Here is a 20,184-nt window from a genome sequence, read left to right as displayed (position 1 = left end):
AATGACGCCAAAGAGAAATGACAATTCCCTCGTCAACACTCACTGGTACGTATCTTCTGTTATCAAAACCCTACCAGAGTTCCAATTGGATATGACCATCCATCATTAGGATTTTCTCCAACGAACGCTATTCTCCTATTGCCTAGACTTCGTTGGCGTCGTGCAAGAATAAGCCATCTTGGATAAGCTAATGAAGGCTTGTAATTCCATTAACCGGATGTTCTCTTAATTGGAATGTCCAACTTACAATTTAGGCATGAGAATCTCAGCCTCATTCTTAGGCCTGTGCTTTAGGAGGGGACTGCGCAAGCACAATACCTTGGTTTGCGGAGCGATATGTGACACAGGCCTACGGACGAAATCGTTAAGCTGTGATTTGAAACCTCCAACAAATAATTGGACAAAGGGCTAAGAATGTTCATTGGTGAGACACATAAGAATTGATGCTTTCATCGGCAGTGTGGTACGTAGACAACCTTGACAACATTAATGGGCATCTCTAGGCGCAAATTGTTCACAAGTTGATAATGGATAACATTTTCCTGGGGTTGTTCGGGTTGGCCATTATTGGAGGATATGACCAGGAATGTGTGACACCCAAATGACATGATTTTATGAGATGAGCTGGATCCGCCAAATGTACAGGGATGGTAACATCCGAAGGATACTTAACTAAATCGGGCATCTATATATTAGACCAACTCTATCACTACACTAATGGAGTGCTTTGCCAATAGAAGGGTAGTGTCCTGCAATGTTTACTTTCTAATTTTCTACGCTAGACTAACCCTACTGACTAGGGGTATCTTTCGAACACAATTCCAACTGGTTAAGCCGCACAACAATAAACAAGAGGTTGCTTGTTGCTGAAGCATGTTTTTGTCACACATCGCTGAACACCAAGCATGAAGCAACTCCACCAGATGAGTCGGTTACAGTTGAGAATGATAATAATAGCGAGAGCCTTTCATGACGTCAAAGGGGCCCATAATTGCTGTTTCCTATCAAGTAGTGATTCAGAGCATAGATGGATTGATCTAACCTTTTCAACTATCTTGATATCATCCTTTAGATGGTATGAAGGCATATCGCCTGCATCGAGAGGGTGAAGGACGATGTGGGCAAAGTTCGGGAGGTACTTAGTAACCGTTTAAGCTTGTTGCTGCAAAGGCTTGATGGGCCCTTCGCCATCTGCTAACAACTTCCTATTGCCGGAAACAACTCGTAAAAGGGTGCATAGAAGGCATCATGGTTCACTAGTGTAACAACCACTAGAAGCATGGGCCCATAAAGATTCCTAGAATAAGGTGCCGGTTGGCAAGCGACGCAATGCATCATTAGTTGTAATCTAATCACATCTTAGTAGATAGTGGGTGGAGGTTGGCATGACTATGCTAGTTGATGATTACGTAGTACTCTGGCTACAAGGACGGATCTGGGATTTTTGTTTAGAGGGGCAAATTAATATTTAAATATAAAAAAAATATAATGAAACATAAGTGCATCAAAATTTTTTGTCATATGAAAGTACCATATTTCAATTGTTCTTTGCATGTTTTCATAGTTTGAAAACAATTCAGGATTTTTTCATTCTCAATACTACAAAATATTTCATTTTCTATATAATTAATCAACAGTCATTTTATCCAAGAATGTCCTATTTGGTCGCGCAAGCGATTGTTTACAATCTTCATGGCAGAAAAAACCTTTTTCAACTGATGTACTGGAAACATGCAATTTTGAAAGCTAATTTTTGGAGTAAGTACACCGAGTATATAATGTGCTTTTTTATTTCAACAAGTTTTATAAAAAGGTCATTGATACCTTTTAAGCTTTTAAACTCATCTTGAGATTTTAAATCAATAATGTAAGTCTCAAGTTAATTATCAAGAATAAGAAGTTCAGTCTCAGAAAACTCTAATGGATAAAAATGAGCAAGGTGAATTAGTTTTCCCTTGTCGAAAGCCGCAAAAGAATTACAAGGACTTTAAGAAGCCACACCAAGAACTAACTCCATATTCACCTCATTGAATTGATTATTGAGTTCATGAAGTTGCATATCAAATAACAATGTTATAAAATTGAGTATTGAGACATGGGAAAGTGAATTAATATTTTATAATAGATCTTTTCATATAAGTCCTGCCCCCACTCTAATGGATTTCTTAAAGTTGAGTTGGGGTAGCTGCCCCCCATTCTAGATCTGTCCTTGTCCTGTTATTAAGCGAAAAAATTTACTTGTTTAGACGATTTTATGCAAGCGGGATGGTCATGAGATCCCAACTAGAAGAAATAATAGAAGACATCGCCGATTGGGTATGCACATAAGGTGAATAGTTTACAAACGACTTGTTGCGTTGTCCCTTGACTATCGAGTGAAAATTTTACATATTGTAGACGACATCGCTAGTTAGCTAAGTGATGTTGTACACAAAATGGCTTGTTTAATTGAAGACATCTTTGGTCAGTTTATCTAGGGGACTAGATCACAGGTTCACTTGAAATCATCACTGACTAGATAATGCCTGTAAGTTTACTTTATGACCAAGACCAATCGACGGCTTAAGTTGAGGATGCCTCCTCAGCTCAGGTAACTATCCCAGTAGTCGACAATCCAGAATAATTAGTCACCATGCTTGGTGACATCGACGACTATTTAAGGATTGAAGCTTAATGGTGCCAACTTTGGTTAAGTAGGTCATTGCTTAGGTTGCCAGCAAATATGATCAATTGACATGTGTAGTTAAGATTGGATAGAGCTTTATTGATATCGAGTAGGTGGCTGATGTCTAGGAACCTACTGCATTGCAATAGGCGCTCACCATTACCGACGATACCACTCATAGAATGCAATCTCAATCTAACCATGTGACGCCTGTGGATGGTGAGTTTTTCTTTGAACTCTATGCTAGATATTCTAGCAAATGGTGTTATTGAAGATTTTGCTGGCCATGTACATTCTTAACCTAAGCAAGTGGCATTTATACCCGAGGATATCATTGATCCCCTTGGCACTGAGTAGGTATATATGCGGGACCATTGTCAAAATTAGGTGCAAACATTGAAAAGCCAGCATTTGCACCTCAAACGACTCAGGGTGTTGACTAAATAACCTTTGAATGCTTGTAGGCGACATACTTGTTTGAGCCAGTTCCTAGTGCTAGCTGTTAATTTGGGCTATCTCACGAATGAGGAGACACATTTCTTAAAAAAATTATAGCCACATTATCAAGCACTAAGAAACATGATAGGAGGACCACAAATCGATGCATAGTTGCACAATGCCTTCCAAGGTATAGGGTGCGTTGATTGCCCCAGGTTCTTTGATATTGCCGTGGCAAGTGCATCCGAACTGGTGATAATAGTATTGCATGAATGTTTGATGTCTTGTGTCAATACAATGGCTATAGTGTATTGTTCTCACACCAAAAACCTACAACTCGATTCTTCTATGTTGTGGTAAGGTAGGCCTTTTCTTCTTTGACTTTGGTCGTATCCGATTGTTGTTTATGTTGGGCGTTAACCTGTCGATATAATGGCTGCTTAACAAGCACGTTATGAGTCAACTAAGAAGTAGCACTCTACATAACGGTGGACATTATATCAATTAGCAAAATCACGGCTCAGGTGTGTCAGTAGGGGAAACCATGGATCTACCACCGTTTATGCGAGCATGTATGCTCTTTGAGATTGATGATGTTATTTCGGTGGTTGACTTCCTTAAAGTGTACCTCATCCGATCACCCAATGCTAAGAAATCTTGCTTCATTGATGATGTCCTTTAATTTCTTGCGTTTAGTTAGACACAAATAAGTCTCTTATTGGCCGTATTCGTCCTGACAGTTGCTTTTCATTATCATTTTGAGCCTATCACATATAACAAGGGTTAGATAAATACATGTCAATGAAAACCACCAACCTCATTATGGTGTAGAGTAAAAAGGTAGCAATTGCATATCAATAGTTTTGGAATAAGGGCAATGCGGTGTACTATTAGGTTCGTTGTGTTTGCTTAATACCCTGCCAAAACTACACTTTATCATATTTACCATATTTGTTATGGGGAGCATTCTCATTTCTTTAACCCAAGCATTGAATGATTCCGCAACGTTAGAGTACATCTCACCGCATCTGTTGCATTGTAACAGATAGTTGCACTAATGTTGCTAGTTAGACTTTTGTATGAGCCACTTGTAAGCATACTTGGAAGCATTGCCTAGTTCGGCCACATCGGTGCCGTACTCTAACTACGTATGTGCAAGCATTATTTTATTAAGTAATTGCACAATCTTCCCTTGTGATTTTGGACGTAGTTATCAATGCTTTGTGGAAGTTGGTCTCCAAGTGTAGGAGGCCGTAAGCATGGGGGAACCAGGGAAGATAGTCGCAATAGTGTTTTTGAGGCTTTTTAATCTGTTGAAGATGAACATGATGGTTTTCTCGCACTTGACATAGCCTCCATGTTGGATTGAATTCAACATCTCCATAAACTATATCTAATTGTTGTATATCTCATTTTTGACTATGGATAACACAACATGGAACAATATATCGTTTAAACATTTTTACACAACTGTGGCAAGCAGTCTCTTCCATACCTGCCAAGCAGGTATATGCCAACCACAAATAATAGAGGTCGGGTAATTGTGCATGAAACTATGTAATGATTTGCTAAACGAAAAGAATCTGCTTGATGCAAATTGTATTATTCACTCTCAATCTGTACAACGGTGCCATTATTAGTCTATAACATTTCTATACGTAATTCAGCAACCAATTGTAGCTTGTTTTAGTTGAACCATTGATCATGTCGTTTGTGGCCTCCTTTCTTTTCCATGCTTGTATGGTTACGTAACACCAACAAACCTGAAGATGTTGGCTTATGTCCACTCTTCTGCATGGCAGATCCTTTAGCTTCTATATAATATGCTTACTCACCCATTTTTCGAGGCTTTCGGATGTGAGGAACGAGTGATACCACCGCCATAGGTATGCTTTATTGTCCTTAATCTGATCGAATGATCTATCCCTTAAGCCATGTGTAAGAATAGGAAAAATAATTTGTATATCAATTAGGAAAATAGCACGAAGGTATATATGGAGAAATATTAGGGTTTTGTGGTATGGGCCCAATATGGCCTATTAACTAATCTAAACTCTAACAGTCACTCTCTAGTTGGAGCATATATATTGTACACGCCCAGCTTGTTACATAGATTACTAAAGATTTTAACATTTAAACCCTTGGTGAAGATATTCGTCAGTTGCTCAAACGACTGGGTGTATGACGTAGAGATGACTCCCTTCAATATCATATCACATAGTGACAATCAACCTCCACATGCTTGGTACACTCATGAAATGGATTGTTTGCAATGAAGATAACGGCCTGATAATCACACATCTGCATAGGCATTGTGATAGGGAATCCTAACTCAGAAGAGACTGCACCTAAACCATCTCACAAGCTATTTGTGTTATTGATCTGTACCCTGCTTCGGTACTCGATCTTAAAATTACATTCTGCTTCTTGCTTCACTAAGTAACCAAGTTTTCATCGACATATGTACAAAAACCCGATGTAGACTTTTTGTCTCTTTTATCGCCAGGGTAACCCGAGTTAGAATAGGCTGCAATGTCCAGGTGACCATGATTCTTCTAAGAAAAACCTTTACCTGGAGCTCTTTTAACATATGGAAGAACCCTCATGGCACCTTGCTAGTGAACTTCTCGTGACTTATACAAACAAGATGTCATTGACATATACAAGTACAACACATCTAGATGAAGTGTTCATATAAAACACAGAGTGATCCACATTGTAATTGCGAAAACCATCTGCAGCTGCAATTACACTAAACTTTTCAAACCATGCACAAGGATTCTGTTTAAGACCATAGATCGTTTTTTTGAGCTGGCAAACTAGATTTTTCTCCTGAGCAACATATCCCGTAGGTTGCTCCATAAACACTGTCTTAACTAAGTCTCTATAGAGAAATGCATTCTTCACATTGAGTTGGCAGAGTGCCCATGATCGATTCATATCTACCGACAGTAGGAAACGAATGGAATTGAGACGATCAATCGGTGAAAGAGCCTCAACATAATCGACACCATAAGTCTGAGTATAACCACGGGCCTCCAACCGGGTTTTGTAGCAATCAATTGTACCATCAGCTTTGTGTTTGACAGAGAAGACCCATTGGCAAGTGACGACGCTGGCCTTAGCAGGGTGAGGCACGAGCTCCCATGTACCATGAGATCTCAAAGTTTACATTTCTTCATTCGTTGTCATATACCATTGTGGAAGGAGACGTGCATCCTAGTAGTTCTTGGGGATTGACTTAGTAGACATGGAAAGAGCAAGGGTGCTAAAGGGCAGGTGAAGATTATCGTAAGAAACAAAGAAGTGAGATGAAATGTTTGGTACAAGAATGAATACCTTTTGGAAAGGCAATGGGAAAATCACGAGATGAGTCTCATGGTCCGGGGAGACAACCGGAGGGGGCAAATCTGGCGGTGGTACACGTTGGCAGCCATGATAAACCTGTCCAAAACGGCCATCATTTGGATCCACTGGAAGAGGCGTCACACTTGGCATAGACACAGGTGGAGTGACTAAAAAAGGGATGGGGAGAACAATATCAGATGACGTATTCAACATATTATGAGAACCTGAGTAAAAAAAGTGATTGAGACTCAAAATTGTGACGTCCATAGATGGTATCCACGTTGGGTGCAAGAATATCTAATGAAAACACATTTAAGTGCGCATGGGCACATCTTATCGAAACCAGGAGTTAAGGGCATGTTTGAGTACAAAATAAAATAATAGGGCATAATTTTATTATGTAGGAAGTGTGAGTGATTATTACAGAAATTATGGTATATTCTATTCTTATAGAATGAGTGTTTGGTTTAACAAAATAAAAAAAAATTGTAACCGGTTATCGAAGACGGATCGGTTGGCGGTCAGACCACTGATGGACTGGTAGTCAGTGGCTGCTGGTCACCGGAGGCCGGACAGACGGTGGCCGCACCGCCGGTGGATTGATGGCCGATCGCCAGAGGCCGGCCGAACCACCAGTGGACATTGGTGGACAGCTTGCAAGTCGCCGAGGCTGGCTGGATGATGTTCGGACTGCCACACTTGCAATAAAAATTATTTCACTCTGAATGAAATATTTTTTTATGCCATAAAACGCATATTATGCCCTAATTTTATATTCTAAACTAACTGCGTAAACAGTCAATATGGCATAATTCTCATAATTTTAATAATTCTCTAAATTATGGTACATTGTACGGATTATGCCATAGTTTTTCACTATCCAAACAGGCCCTAAATCTTGAACAAAATCAACATAAACGAAAATAAGCGACATATCTCAGTATCTAGTAGCTAACGACTATATACTGCAGTTAAGATAGCATCTGACCACAAATACCTAGGGACATTATGCTTCACCAAGAGAGTGCGCGCAACATCTAAGATGTGACGATGCTTTCTTTTAGTAACTCCATTCTGCTAAGAGGTGTGTGGACTAGTGATTTGATGAATAACCCTAAAGGATATAGCGAATTTACAGCATAAAATACAAATTCTTAGCATTATCGGTGCGAAGGCATTTGAGAACAACGGAAAATTGATTTTATACTTACAAAATAAATGTTTTAAGGACATCAACAATAGGCCGACGACCTTTTAACAAATATACCAATGACACTCGGGAAAAATCATCAACAAACACAACATAGTAACAATGAGTGGAAATAGACACGACTTTAGAAGGCCCCCAACCATCACAATGAACTAGATCAAATGATGACTGACTAGACATTGGAGTAGAACGTTTAAAGGTAGCACGATGATGCTTATTCAACTGACACGACACATTGAAACAACTAGTCATGAATCCAAGGTAAAGCTTGCTGAAGACGACTAAGACAAAGATGGCCCAATCTATAATGTCATATGAGTGATGACTAGATTTCAGAAATAAAAGCTGCCAAACCACGAGGAATATCTTCACGCACCAATGTATACACGCCATCACCACGATTACGCACGAAACCAATCTTCTTCCTCGTCCGCAGATCCTGAAAAGTGCAGTGAAAAGGGAAAAAAGTCACTACAATGCAACTGTTTAGTGATCACCGAAACGGATAGTTAGTTGACAGAAAATTTAGGTATGAAAAGACATCACTTAGTCTAAGCTGAGAAGAAGCCTACACAGCTCCCTCTCCGGACACTAAGCATGATCGTCCATTGGTAATTGCCACAAAATGAAAAATAGACAGAGAGATTTTGGAAAAAAGATTTTGCATCTGTCGTGTGAGAAGAGACCCTGGAGTCAATAATCCAGGAACTGTCCGTGGAAGCAACAAAGGCATTACCGGAGGAAATATGAGGAAAGACTATGGCGTGAGAAATTATGACCTGTAGTTGCTGGAACATCGCAAAATCAGCCTGAGAGATAGTGACTAACTGTTCAGCACCAAAAGTGGGTGACAGATTGGCCACTGCCGGGCGACCATGCTTATCCCAACAACAATCCTCAGTGTGACCCGTCCGTTGAGAAAAGGTACACATAAACCTACCCGAGAATCGCCACGGCCGGCTCCTTGACCACAAGAGGGGCCTTTACTATGTCCACAAGACGAAGACATGACGAAGAGACAAATCCTTACGCAACTGGTAAGGTTGAGAAACATTACTAGGTGCCCGTAGAACAATACGGGAATCGTGAGAGATGAACGGCGACTAGTGGTAGAGGTGGTGGCGGCGGGTTGAAGGCTAGGGTTTGGAATGGTGACGATGGCGGCAGCTTGGGTTTTTGGGTGGCGGCTAGGGTTTAACCAAGTACTCTAGTACCATTTGAGAATAGGAAAAATAGTTTGTATATCAATTAGGAAAAGAGTACAAGGGTATATATAAAAAAATATTAGCGTTTTGTGGTATGGGCCCAATATGGCCCATTAACCAATCTAAACTCTAACAGCATGCATGCGGTACTGGCAGCCTTCCTTAGCACAACGGACGGTCACCTTTTATTGTTCTTGATGTTTATTAAATCAAAATTTCGTGACATGGCGAAATCCACAAGCTTCTGTGTGAAATGCTCGAATAACCTAAGAAGTCATGCTAACAAGAATAATCATAGATGAACAGTTAGGCGGGCAGTGTGCAGAGATTGGCTAAGCGGGCCCGGTGCATCTACACTGGCTTGGGTATCAGATTGCATGGCTTCATCTCCACGAGCCGAGGCCTATGGCTTGAACACATGAAATCTAAACGACTATTAGAGTAGTAATGACCGTTTGCATGACCTTTGCTAAACTCCTGGATAAGGACAATGATGTCCATATAGCAATGATAACCTCTTGGGGTCAACTAAACCCAAGACGAAGCCAACAACGATGATAGCATTGTATGTCCATTGTGTTCAATCATGAAGCCTGACTGATTGTTAGCCACGCTGACCTCTTGCGCGGACCTAACTAAACCCTTAGACAAAGTCTTCAATGATGACAATGTCTAATTAGCAGCGGTGCATGTTCGTTGTGGCAATCATGAAGTATAAATAGCTACAAGATATGTTGACCTCCTATGCCGACCTTGCTAAACCCTTGTATGAAGTCAATAATGATGACAATGTTCAGGGGGCGACAGTGCATGTCCATTTTGGATGAAATCTGAACAGCTGTTGGCTGCACTGACCTCTTGCTCGAACTTCGCCAAACCCTTTGGATGAAATTAGCAATGATGATAGCATCCAAGTAGCGATGTATGTCTGTTGTGGGTAATCATAAACTCTGAATGGCTGTTGGTTGCCCTGATCTCCCGGATGAAGTCAACAACGATGGCGGCATCCAAGGAGCCGAGATGCATGTCTGTTTCGGACACTCATGATTTCTGAGCGGCTGTTGCCTGTGCTGGCCTCCTGCTCGAACCTCACTAAACCCTTCAATGAAGTCAACAATGATGACATCATTTAAATAGCAGCAATGCTTGTCTTTTGTGGGCAATCATGAACTCTGAACGGCTGCTGGCTATGCTGACCTTTTGCATGGACCTCACCAAACTATTGGACGAAGCCAATAACGATGACAACTTTTAAGGAGCGGTGGTGTATGTCCACTGTGGATAATCATTAACTCTGAACAGCTGTGGATAATCATTAACTCTGAACAGCTGCTGGCTATGCTGACCTCTTACGCGGACCTCGCCAAATCCCTGACAAAGTCAACAATGATGGTAGTATCTAGGGAGTGGTGGTGCATTTCCATTGTCGCCATTTATGAAATCTGAATGGTTGCTGGTTGTGATGACCTCCCTCGCAAACCTTTTAAAATCCCTGGATGAAATCAATATTGATGACAGTATCCAGAGAGCGGCAGTGCATGTTTGTCTAGGCAAGTGTAAAAGAGTGTCATGTGTGGACATTGCCCGTTCGTCTGGTCAAAATCAACAAAATTACGTGATTCTTTAAAGTTAAAATGTTAGGAAAGTAGGATTATAATATTTGGTATGTAAAGGTAAGTGTTGATTAAAATGTATGGAAAGTCACATTTCAGTGTTTGGCAAGATAGCGCTTCCTAGGAATGTTTTATTAATTTTCCAATTTATCATTCAACTAGTTAACTAGCTAATTTTAAGAAAGCTAGTATTTAATCATGCTAAATGAAATGGTATTTAACTCTCTCTTGATTCCCAAACATGAAATATCTATTTAATCATATTTGGTGTTTTTAATTAACATTTAATCATATTTTGGTATTTTTTATTAACTTTTGATTGTAAAGACTTGATATTGTGTTGGAAAAGAGGGAAAAAAAAGAAATTGAAGAAGGAAGAGGAGGAGGATGAAAACATTGAGGAAAAAAGAGAAAAAAAAATAGAGAAGACAATAAGGCAGGCAATAAAGTAGTTGGAAAGGAGAAAATCAGCAGTGGCTAAGTTTTAGTTGTTGAAGATGAGGGCATTTTAGATAATTTATGTTTTTAACGTTCCCTCTTACTTTGAAAAGTATACTTCTTGCCCAACTCAATGGAAAATGATTTCATCAAGGAAGGTAATTCCATTGCACCCACAAAATTCCCTTGCAAAAAAATGACAGAAAAAAACAAATGGTAGAAGTGATTCTACACAATTAAATTCCATGGAAAATTCTCAATTTCCATCATACCAAACATACTCTTCGCTTCTTAGTACCAACCATTATGGGAAAAGCCTCTGGTTGAGAATTCATTAGGAAAGATCTCCTGAACCATTTTCTCGAGTGAAATTCACAATTTCACTTGTGTGAACCAAATTGGTGATTGTGGGATCACCAACCTAAATTTCCACCTTTATATCTCTATGAATTATTTGCATCCAACATACGATCAATGCATTGTCCTTTTTGTTCCATGTTCTGGGGATTCATTTGAAGAGAATATGGTGGTAGCAGAATATCTAAATTCATGTCTAAATATAGAGCATTTTTCATATTTTCTTGCTTTATTCTCATGAAAACTGATTAGTATTTTAGTTCTCTTTCTACTTTCATAATGATTTATTGGGGAATTTGCTTATTTTGTAGTATAAAAATATCTGGCAATAAAATTGAAAAAAATAGTTTTTCTTCGTTCGATGAGCAACCTAAAAGACAGTGGCATTATGTTATATAGGCAGCACATGTAGTGATTATCTATTGAGTGCAGCTTCACCTTCATATCATTAAAAGCACATGGAAATAGTGTTTCTTTTTAGTTAAATGCCAGTAACTTGTGCTACTTGCATTCTTGATATTTATTATGCTTGATGGCGCTCCTTGGATTCCTTTTTGTGTCTGTTCTCTCACACATCTTTGATTAACCTTGTCTAAAAGCTGGAATATATAGAGAAAAGCATTGATGATTTTTTTTTTTTTTAAATTCTAGTTTGTGTATCTCATGCATTCAATTGATGCATTAGAAAAAGTTTATTTTACCAAGTTGGGAAGAGATACATAGAGCACAAAATCATAGGAAGATATAATTATATGAAAATATTCTTTGAGCGTATGTCTGCTATTACCTTTTATTACTAAGAAGAAACACTGTAAACTGTATCGTTGAAAGTGTTTTATGCATCGGTTTGCTTTAGCATGATTGCCTGTTCACATTACATTTCATCTGTATGCATAATATCAAATTTACATGGGTGACAAAGTGGCTAGTATTTTTAATTCTGAGATTAGGGTAACTATTAACTTCATATACTATTCCATTCATTATATGCAGTTAAGTTGCCAGAATTGCTGACATATGTCAACATGGAAGAGGAGACACTCACAAAGTTACAGCAGAAGCTTTTGGACTTTCTCAAGTAAATTTCACCACCACTTGATCTTCTAATTGTTTCATGAGGATTTTTCTTATATTGATTACAAATATCTGTTTCATAGTATTGAATTTTCTTGATTGCTTCATCTGTTTTTTCCTTTTTTTGCATTTTGCTTTCAAAACTTGGCGTAGGCCTACTTTACAGCAATAGGTTAACTGTCTTTCTATGATCACATGAAGCATATTGGCGTTTAGTTTGTCTGAGAAAGATTGTTGACTTGGCTAACTGCAATACCATTTATTTGCTTGGCTATCATGCTGCCTAGTATGAGCACTAAATTAATATTCTAATTATGATGTGATTGATGATTTTATCCAAACATAGCCTGATCACCTATTTTCTAGATGAGGTTTGATGGGATGCTCTTTTACAGCATATTCTACACGTATTTTTCTGACTTGTGAATTTCACCAGGATCATATGGTCTGTTACTGTGTTTGGACAGTTGGTTAGTTTCAATTTGCCGTATATGTGGTTAAAGTTTCATTATTCTTTCATTTACCTATGACTGATCAGATGTTTCAGTGGTTGGTTAGTCATTTAAATCAAGTTGCTTGCTGTAGATTTTTATTTGGGGCATCATCAACTTTTTTGGGCCTGCAGGATCTAAGCATTAGTCTTTTCCTTAGCAAGCCTCTCCCTAAAATTGATCTTGATTTTCTTAGTCTTTTCCTTAGCAAGTCTCTCCCTAACAAAGGAATGGATAGTTTTTTTTTTTTTTAAGGAAGAGCTCGAGGAACTAATTTTATTAGAAAAATAAAATGTTTATACAGACGACCAAAAAAAACCAAACGAGAACAAACTGGAAGACAGAGAAACAAAAAAGACAACCAATACAAAGACTAAAAGCAACAACAAAGACCTAGAAACTAAAACCATTAGCAGAGAAACTTCTCATAATCCTCTTTGGGAGATCCCTGCCAACAAGGAAGAGGGTGATGGTATGAAGATTGGCAGCATGAGCAGCAAGTTTGAGAACAGGACCTATCCAAATACGAGGGATTTTGAATACATGAGGAGATCCGGCAGCAGCAAGAAGAGTCAGTGATGAAGTAATAAGATGCTGAAGGTGCCAGGAGCAAGTATGATCGCTGGAATGCAGTACATTTTGAAAATCTGAATTGGAGCTGAAAATGTGATGAACGGAGAGTGAATTGGACAGCACAAACTGGAGAGCGTGAGACAAAGCAAGGAGCTCGGCTTCCAAGCAAGTGGAAGAAGTAACCGGACAAGGTCCTGCAAAGATAATATTATAAGTAGCAGAAGTGCAGAAAAATCCCGCATGGTATACCTGAGTAAAGGAGCAATAAGAAGTTGTAATGAAGAGAAATAGCCCATTAGTCGCAGTGAAGTTGTTCAGAAGAAATCTCTGACCAGAATACATAGTATGAGGGCGTGAATGACACTTGGCAAAGCAGTAGGCTTTAAGAGTGACCACCTCAAAATTAGGCTGAATGTTACGAAAAATCAAATCACACCGGGCCTTCCATAGGTGCCAAGCTACAGCAGCGATCATAGATTTAACAAAGGTATTGCCACCAAAGTTTGCAAGCCAATTACCCGCAATAAAACCACCAGAAAAGTTGAACCGCTTGCCAAACAGAGATTCAGCATGGGACCAAACACCCTGAGTCTTGTAACAAGTTAAGAACAGGTGTTCAATACTATCAAAATGAAGACCAAAAAATGGACAGAAATTTCTAGGACCAAGATTGATGGAGTAAAGGTATTCAAAGGTCGAGAGGCGATCCTTGAACAACAACCATAGGAAATGTTTAACTCTAGGAGCAGTTCTGAGAGACCAAAGTCTCTTCCATCCAGACCAATGATTAGGGGACAGCAAATTCCTGTTTAAAGTCGAGTAAACATTCGTAGCAAGATTGGAATTTGAGGCCCAGGGGGACAAAACCCAGTGATTGGGAGCAGTCGTGTCAATGGAGCTGAGATTAGCCAAAACATTAGAAGCATAATCACCAAAAAGTAAACGCAGTTTATTAAAATCCCAATTAGAGCCATGGATAAGATCAGATAAGTTAAGAGAATTAACAATGAAGTCATTGTTAAAAATACCTGGTTTAAAAGCAAGAGGCACATCAAAACACCAGGGGTCAAAAAGCACAGAAGTATGACTGGGATTAACAGATTTGATCCAGCAATAGGGTTTAATAGTATGAGCTGAAGAACAAAGACCTTGAAAAATAGTAGAGCATTTTGCAGGTATAGAATCAGTCCAAAAATTAAAATTACCCTATTTATAATGAAGCAGGTCAACCCAAATAGCATCATCATGATTAAGATATTTAAAAATTTGCTTAGCCATTAGAGAGTGTCTAATAATAGAGAGATTGCGAATCGAGAGACCCCCCCTCAGATTTAGCGTTCGTAATACAATTCCAAGCCACAGCGTGGATGCCCTTTCCATTGCCACCCGAGTGCCAAAAGAAAGACCTAGCCACTTTATTAATCTCAGAAAGAACAGTGTCAGGAAGAGGGTAAACCGAAAGGTAAAAACAGGGAATAGAAAGCAGAGAGGAATTAATTAAAATAGATTTAGCTTCTTTAGAGAGTTTAGAATGATTCCATCTAGCACAGGTACGACGGGCTTTATCAACCATGGGATTAATGTCAGAAACAACCAGTCTCTTGGTAGAAAGAAGCACCCCAAGATACTTGCAAGGGAATAAAGCAGGCCGAATGCTAAGAATTGAGCAAATACTAGACCGGACCCGCTTATTAAACCAGGAAGGGAAGTAAATCGCTGATTTGGCCACATTCAATCGTTGTCCAGAAAATTGCGCAAACCACTCAAGACACAGGTTAACATTACAAGCAGCAAATCTAGAAGCACGAGTGATAAGGACAAGATCGTCAGCATAAAGAAAATGATTAAAATTAGAACCAATATTAATATCGAAACCAGGGATGAGATTAGCAAATAGAGCATAATTAAGCACTAACGTCAGATTTTGGGAGACTAGAATAAATAAATAAGAAGATATGGGATCTCCTTGGCGAACTCCTCTAGAGGAAGAAATCCAAGGAGAAGGTTGACCATTAACCAACAGAGAAAAGGAACAAGAAGAAAGACAGGTTCTAATCCAAGAAATCCAAAGGCTAGGAAAATTCATTTTAACAAGGGTGGCAAGAATTGCACTCCAACTAATGGTATCATAGGCTTTTTCAAAGTCAATTTTAATGATCATCCTAGAGGGGTCATTAATCGAATGCTCAATCGAATGCACAACCTCTTGCAAGGTAATGACGTTATAAAAAATACAGCGACCTGCAACAAAGCCCGATTGCTCTCGACCATTCAAGATTGGGAGAACTGTCGATTGCCGATTAGCAAGAAGCTTAGAGATGATTTTATAACAAACATTACACAAGGAAATTGGACGAAAATAAAAAACCAAAGTAGGATTATCCTTCCTAGGAATGAGAGCAATGTAGGTCTTCCCCCCAAGAGTTAGGCAGAAAGGAGTTGGTGAAAAATAATTATTGGCAGAGACCAGATGATCCCCGATATCATCCCAGGAAAATTTATAGAATTCAACATTAAAGCCATCAGGGCCAGGGCTTTTACTAGAAGGGAGATCAAGTCTCTTCGCGAGTAACCTCCTGAGTAAGAAAGTGGCCGTCCGAATCAGAAATTGTTGGGAGGTCACCCAAAGAAACGGAAAGGAAGTTAAGAAAATTATTATCACAAGGGGCGGTCCAAAGATTAGAATAATACTGAATAAACGCATTTTCAATATCAGAATTATCACAAACGGTAGAACCATCAAGATTAGTAATTTGAGAAATAAAATTAAAATGAGAACGAAAGCGAATCGAATTATGAAAGAAAGCAGTATTTCTATTGCCATCTGCAACCCAGAGGAGATGAGCGCGCTAGGCCCATTTCAAAGAGTTGAGATGCTGGAGGGAGGCGAACTTGGTATAGAGACCTGAAAGATCATGGAAAACCTCGGAACCGAAAATATCAGCAGTCTCCAAGTATGCAATGGCAACTTCTGTATGTTTAATGTCAGAATCAAGAGGGCAAAGGCCAAACCGCTTCCAAGAAATAATGTTAGACCGAGTACGGGAAATAAAATGAGAGAAAGCATGCATAGGATTACCATTAGGAGAGCAGGACCAAGCAGCCCTGACTGCCTCATGACATCCAGCATAATCAAGCCAGAAGTTATCAAACCTGAAAACCTTATAAGCGTTGCCAATATGAGAAGAAACATCAAGTAAAAGGGAAGCATGATCAGAGAATAACCGCGGTAAATGCTTAAGAGAATAAGAAGAGAACTTATCCAGCCAACTAGAATTCACCAAACCACAATCAAGCCTAGCCCACCTGCGGGCTAAACCAAGCTGATTATTACACCAAGTGAACGCAGGGCCGGAAAAGTTAAGATCCAACAGGTTATTATAATCAATGAAGTTAAGGAAAAATCTAGCTTTAAGAAATAATAAGCATACGAACCACCTTTATGTTAAAATCTCCAATGGCAAGCCAAGGAAAATTGGTGGAGGAGATACAAGAAAGTTCCTGCCATAGAGAACATTCAGCACGAAGGAGATGTGAATTATAAATAATGGAAACAACAATGTGATTAACATTATCAAAAGAAATAATGAGATGTAAAGCACGACGAGAAGCAACAATAGGGGTAACTCTGCCAATACACCGATTCCAGAGAGCGATAATACCACCCTAGAAACCATCAGCAATAATAACTGCCCAGTTCCAAGACCTAGGAATAGAGGCACAGAAACAATCAAGGCGAGCATTATCAGCCCTGGTTTCAACAAGACAAACAAGAGAAGATTTATGACGTTTAATAATATGAAGAACACGAGAAGAGGTCTCTCGCGCCGAGATACCTCTGCAATTCCAACAAAGAATATTTAGAGCAATCATAATAAACTGGATAAAAGAGAGTAAGAAAATCTCCCTGAAAAAAGGGAACAAGAAGCAGAAATCAGGCATAGGAACCATCCTGTTCCAGCCTTCTTTCTTTAGGGTAGAAGCCCCAACGTGTGTGCCTTTGCGGATGAGAGACTCTCTTCGCACATCAGCTTGAAATTGATCCAGGGTCATCAAATCATCCACTTCATCGTCTTCAGACATTTCATCATCATCCCCATTAGAGAACTCATCACTCCCACTGCTATCCACCATAGCATCACCAGATAGGGCTGCAGAAACACTATCTACAACCTGCTGATGATGGGGACCGGAGGAACGCAAAGAAGGGGAAGGAGACGACAGAGAGGTTCGTAGTAGAGGAGGTGGGGAGCTGGAAGTGGGAGGATTTAAAATGGGACCCAAGAGAGAAGAAGAAGGGTTGCCATCAATAACTAATGGGGGGCAGGGATAGGATTAGACGTCTCAGTCACAGCAACAGTCAGAGGCACGTGATGGCTTTGGGAACCAACACGTGATGGAATGGATAGTTAGGATCACTTTAATCCAAGGGTTTACATTTGTTGCATTCTAACTCTCAACCAATTCCCTACTAGCCCCCAACTATCTTAACCCCTTAACTAATTTTCCAACAAGCCCTAACTCTCCTAACCACCATTGTGCAAATGGTCGGTATCGCCCTCTTCGGTCGATGAAGAGCAGTCGGAGCGTGACAGTATGCATGGAAGTGATGCTGAATGGTATTATTATAATGAATGTAAACAAGTAGTTGTCAAGGACAAAATGATATGAAAGGATACATGTAACTGGTCTAATTAAATACCATGTAGTCTGCACCACATATGTTTGATTAAGAATTTGATGGTTTTGGTTATCATCACCATGTCATGGATACTGGAACTACTTATCCGGTGTGGTTTTGGAAGCCTTTGTCACCATTATTGTGTCATGAATGTTAGAATTTACTAAATCACGTATGTGCTCATGGGATAGAATGTTTTGTCCAAATTGTTGACATTTTCAATATTATAGAATAAAATGGTATGAAAAGGATACATGTGATTGACGTAATTAGATAACAGGTGGACACCATCACGTATGCCTGATTAAGAATTTGTTATATTTTCACTTAGAGAGAATTTGTAATATTTCAACAATCTAAGTCATCATTGTTGTTTCATAGATACTTATGCAGTCACTTAAAGTGATAGACTGTTTTATCCAAATTGCCAACATTTATAATATCATGAGGTTATACTAAATGTTGTTATTACAATGAATGTAAAAAGCTGGACGTTAAGGATCAAATGGGATTGCCTAATTCAAGACCATATAGCCAGTGCCACATATGTCAGATTAAGAACATGTTTTTTAAAACGACCTGGGTGTTGGTATCATAATGAATGTAAAATGCTGGATGTTAAGGATCATATGGTTTGCCTAATTAATAACCATATAGCCAGCGAGCTGTATGTCAGATTAAGAATTTTTTTTTTTCTAACGGTCTGGGTCATCTCATGTTGTGGATATTGGAATTTGCTTAATCACTCGGTGGGTGCTCGTGGATTAGAATGTTTTATCCAACATTTTTAATATCATAGGATAAAATGATATCACAAGGATACTTGTGATTTATCTAATTAAATACCATGTAGCTAACATCAAATGTCATATTGAGAATTTATTTTTTCCCCATTTTCCAGTGGTCTTGGCCATCCTTATCATGTCATGGATATTGGAATTACTTATCCAATCAATCAAATTGCTAATATTTTTAAGATTATAGGATAAAATGAAACAAAAAGGATACATGTGATTGGTCTAGTTAAAAACCTGGTAGCCATTGTTACATATGTTGTATTAAGAAATTGTTTTTTTTTCCCAATTGTCTTTGTCATATTTGTCATGTCATGGATCCTTGAATTTACTTATCCAATCACTTAAATGCTCATATGATAAATGCTTTATCCAAATTGCTAACATTTATGTCATGAATTTGTGAAATTCTCTTCTCAAATGAACTTCTACAATTTTTAGTTCCCATTTCAGAAGGGTATGGTTCTGTCATTATTATTATGATAACTTTTTTTTTCTTTTACCTGCCGGAGATCAAAATTGAAACATATACATCTGAATGCTTTCAGGTTTCTCCAGAAGAACCAAAGCTCATTTTTCCTTTCTGCTTATGAGGGTGCCAAAGATGTTGATGAAGCAGATGAGGAAGAGTAGTCATCAAGCACCATTTCATAGCCTTTCTTTGGCAGATGTTACATATCAGAAAGCGATCAACTTATCTTGTATGTTAGTTCTTTCTTTCAAGATTCAAGGAAGTTCATGCAGGTTACAATTTCCCTGTCTGGTTAAATCAGTGTATCATATGGGCTCCTTGTTTACCTAAAGTTACCTAAATTTGTCTTAGGTTATAGATTTCCCTCTTGAGGGGGCCATGACTGTTCTTCCAGTGCCTTCACAAATTGTTACCATCTTCAGCAAGTTCTGTCACAACCGTAACTGTAAACAAATAATTGTTCTTGGGAGAAATTCAATCCATGTTGATTTCATCGCCTTTTCTTCCTAATTTCTGATTGATATGTTGTTTCTCATGCATTAAGTGGTTAAGGAGCGCAACTGATCTTGAGATCTAGCAATAATATTTCTATTTCTGGTCTTTGCTATGCTTGTGTTTGTTGCTTTTCAGGACCCAAAAAACTTGTTAAGATCCATTAAGTGATAGATCTCAGTCCAGGTTTTCCGTTTTTTTGAAAAATAATTTCATCAAATTGGGCAAATTCTTTTCATTTAGGTTTGTCAGTTTGCCAAATTTCCTCATTCAACTTCTTGGATTTTTCTGATTAGGGTTGTGCCCTACTTGAGCAAAGCTTAAATGATGGCT

The 20,184-nt window shown here is 38.8% G+C and overlaps 1 protein-coding gene across 1 annotated transcript in view; it reads left to right on the top strand.

Moving 5' to 3' along the window:
- The window catches only part of LOC120279028 (protein MRG1), a 37,954-nt gene extending 18,097 nt beyond the window's left edge, over nt 1–19,857 (top strand). The window contains exons 9-10 of the mRNA XM_039285863.1: nt 12,268–12,352; nt 19,436–19,857. Coding sequence (XP_039141797.1) covers nt 12,268–12,352; nt 19,436–19,520 — 170 coding nt within the window. The 3' untranslated portion in view covers nt 19,521–19,857. The remainder of the gene's footprint in view (nt 1–12,267; nt 12,353–19,435) is intronic.
- Nucleotides 19,858–20,184: the final 327 nt, after the last annotated feature.

The sequence above is a fragment of the Dioscorea cayenensis genome, chromosome 16, assembly GCF_009730915.1.
Source record: "Dioscorea cayenensis subsp. rotundata cultivar TDr96_F1 chromosome 16, TDr96_F1_v2_PseudoChromosome.rev07_lg8_w22 25.fasta, whole genome shotgun sequence".
In the NCBI taxonomy this organism is placed as follows: Eukaryota; Viridiplantae; Streptophyta; class Magnoliopsida; order Dioscoreales; family Dioscoreaceae; genus Dioscorea; species Dioscorea cayenensis.
The sequence above is the reverse complement of the archived record's forward strand: the minus strand, read 5'-3'. Positions and strand labels throughout refer to the sequence as shown.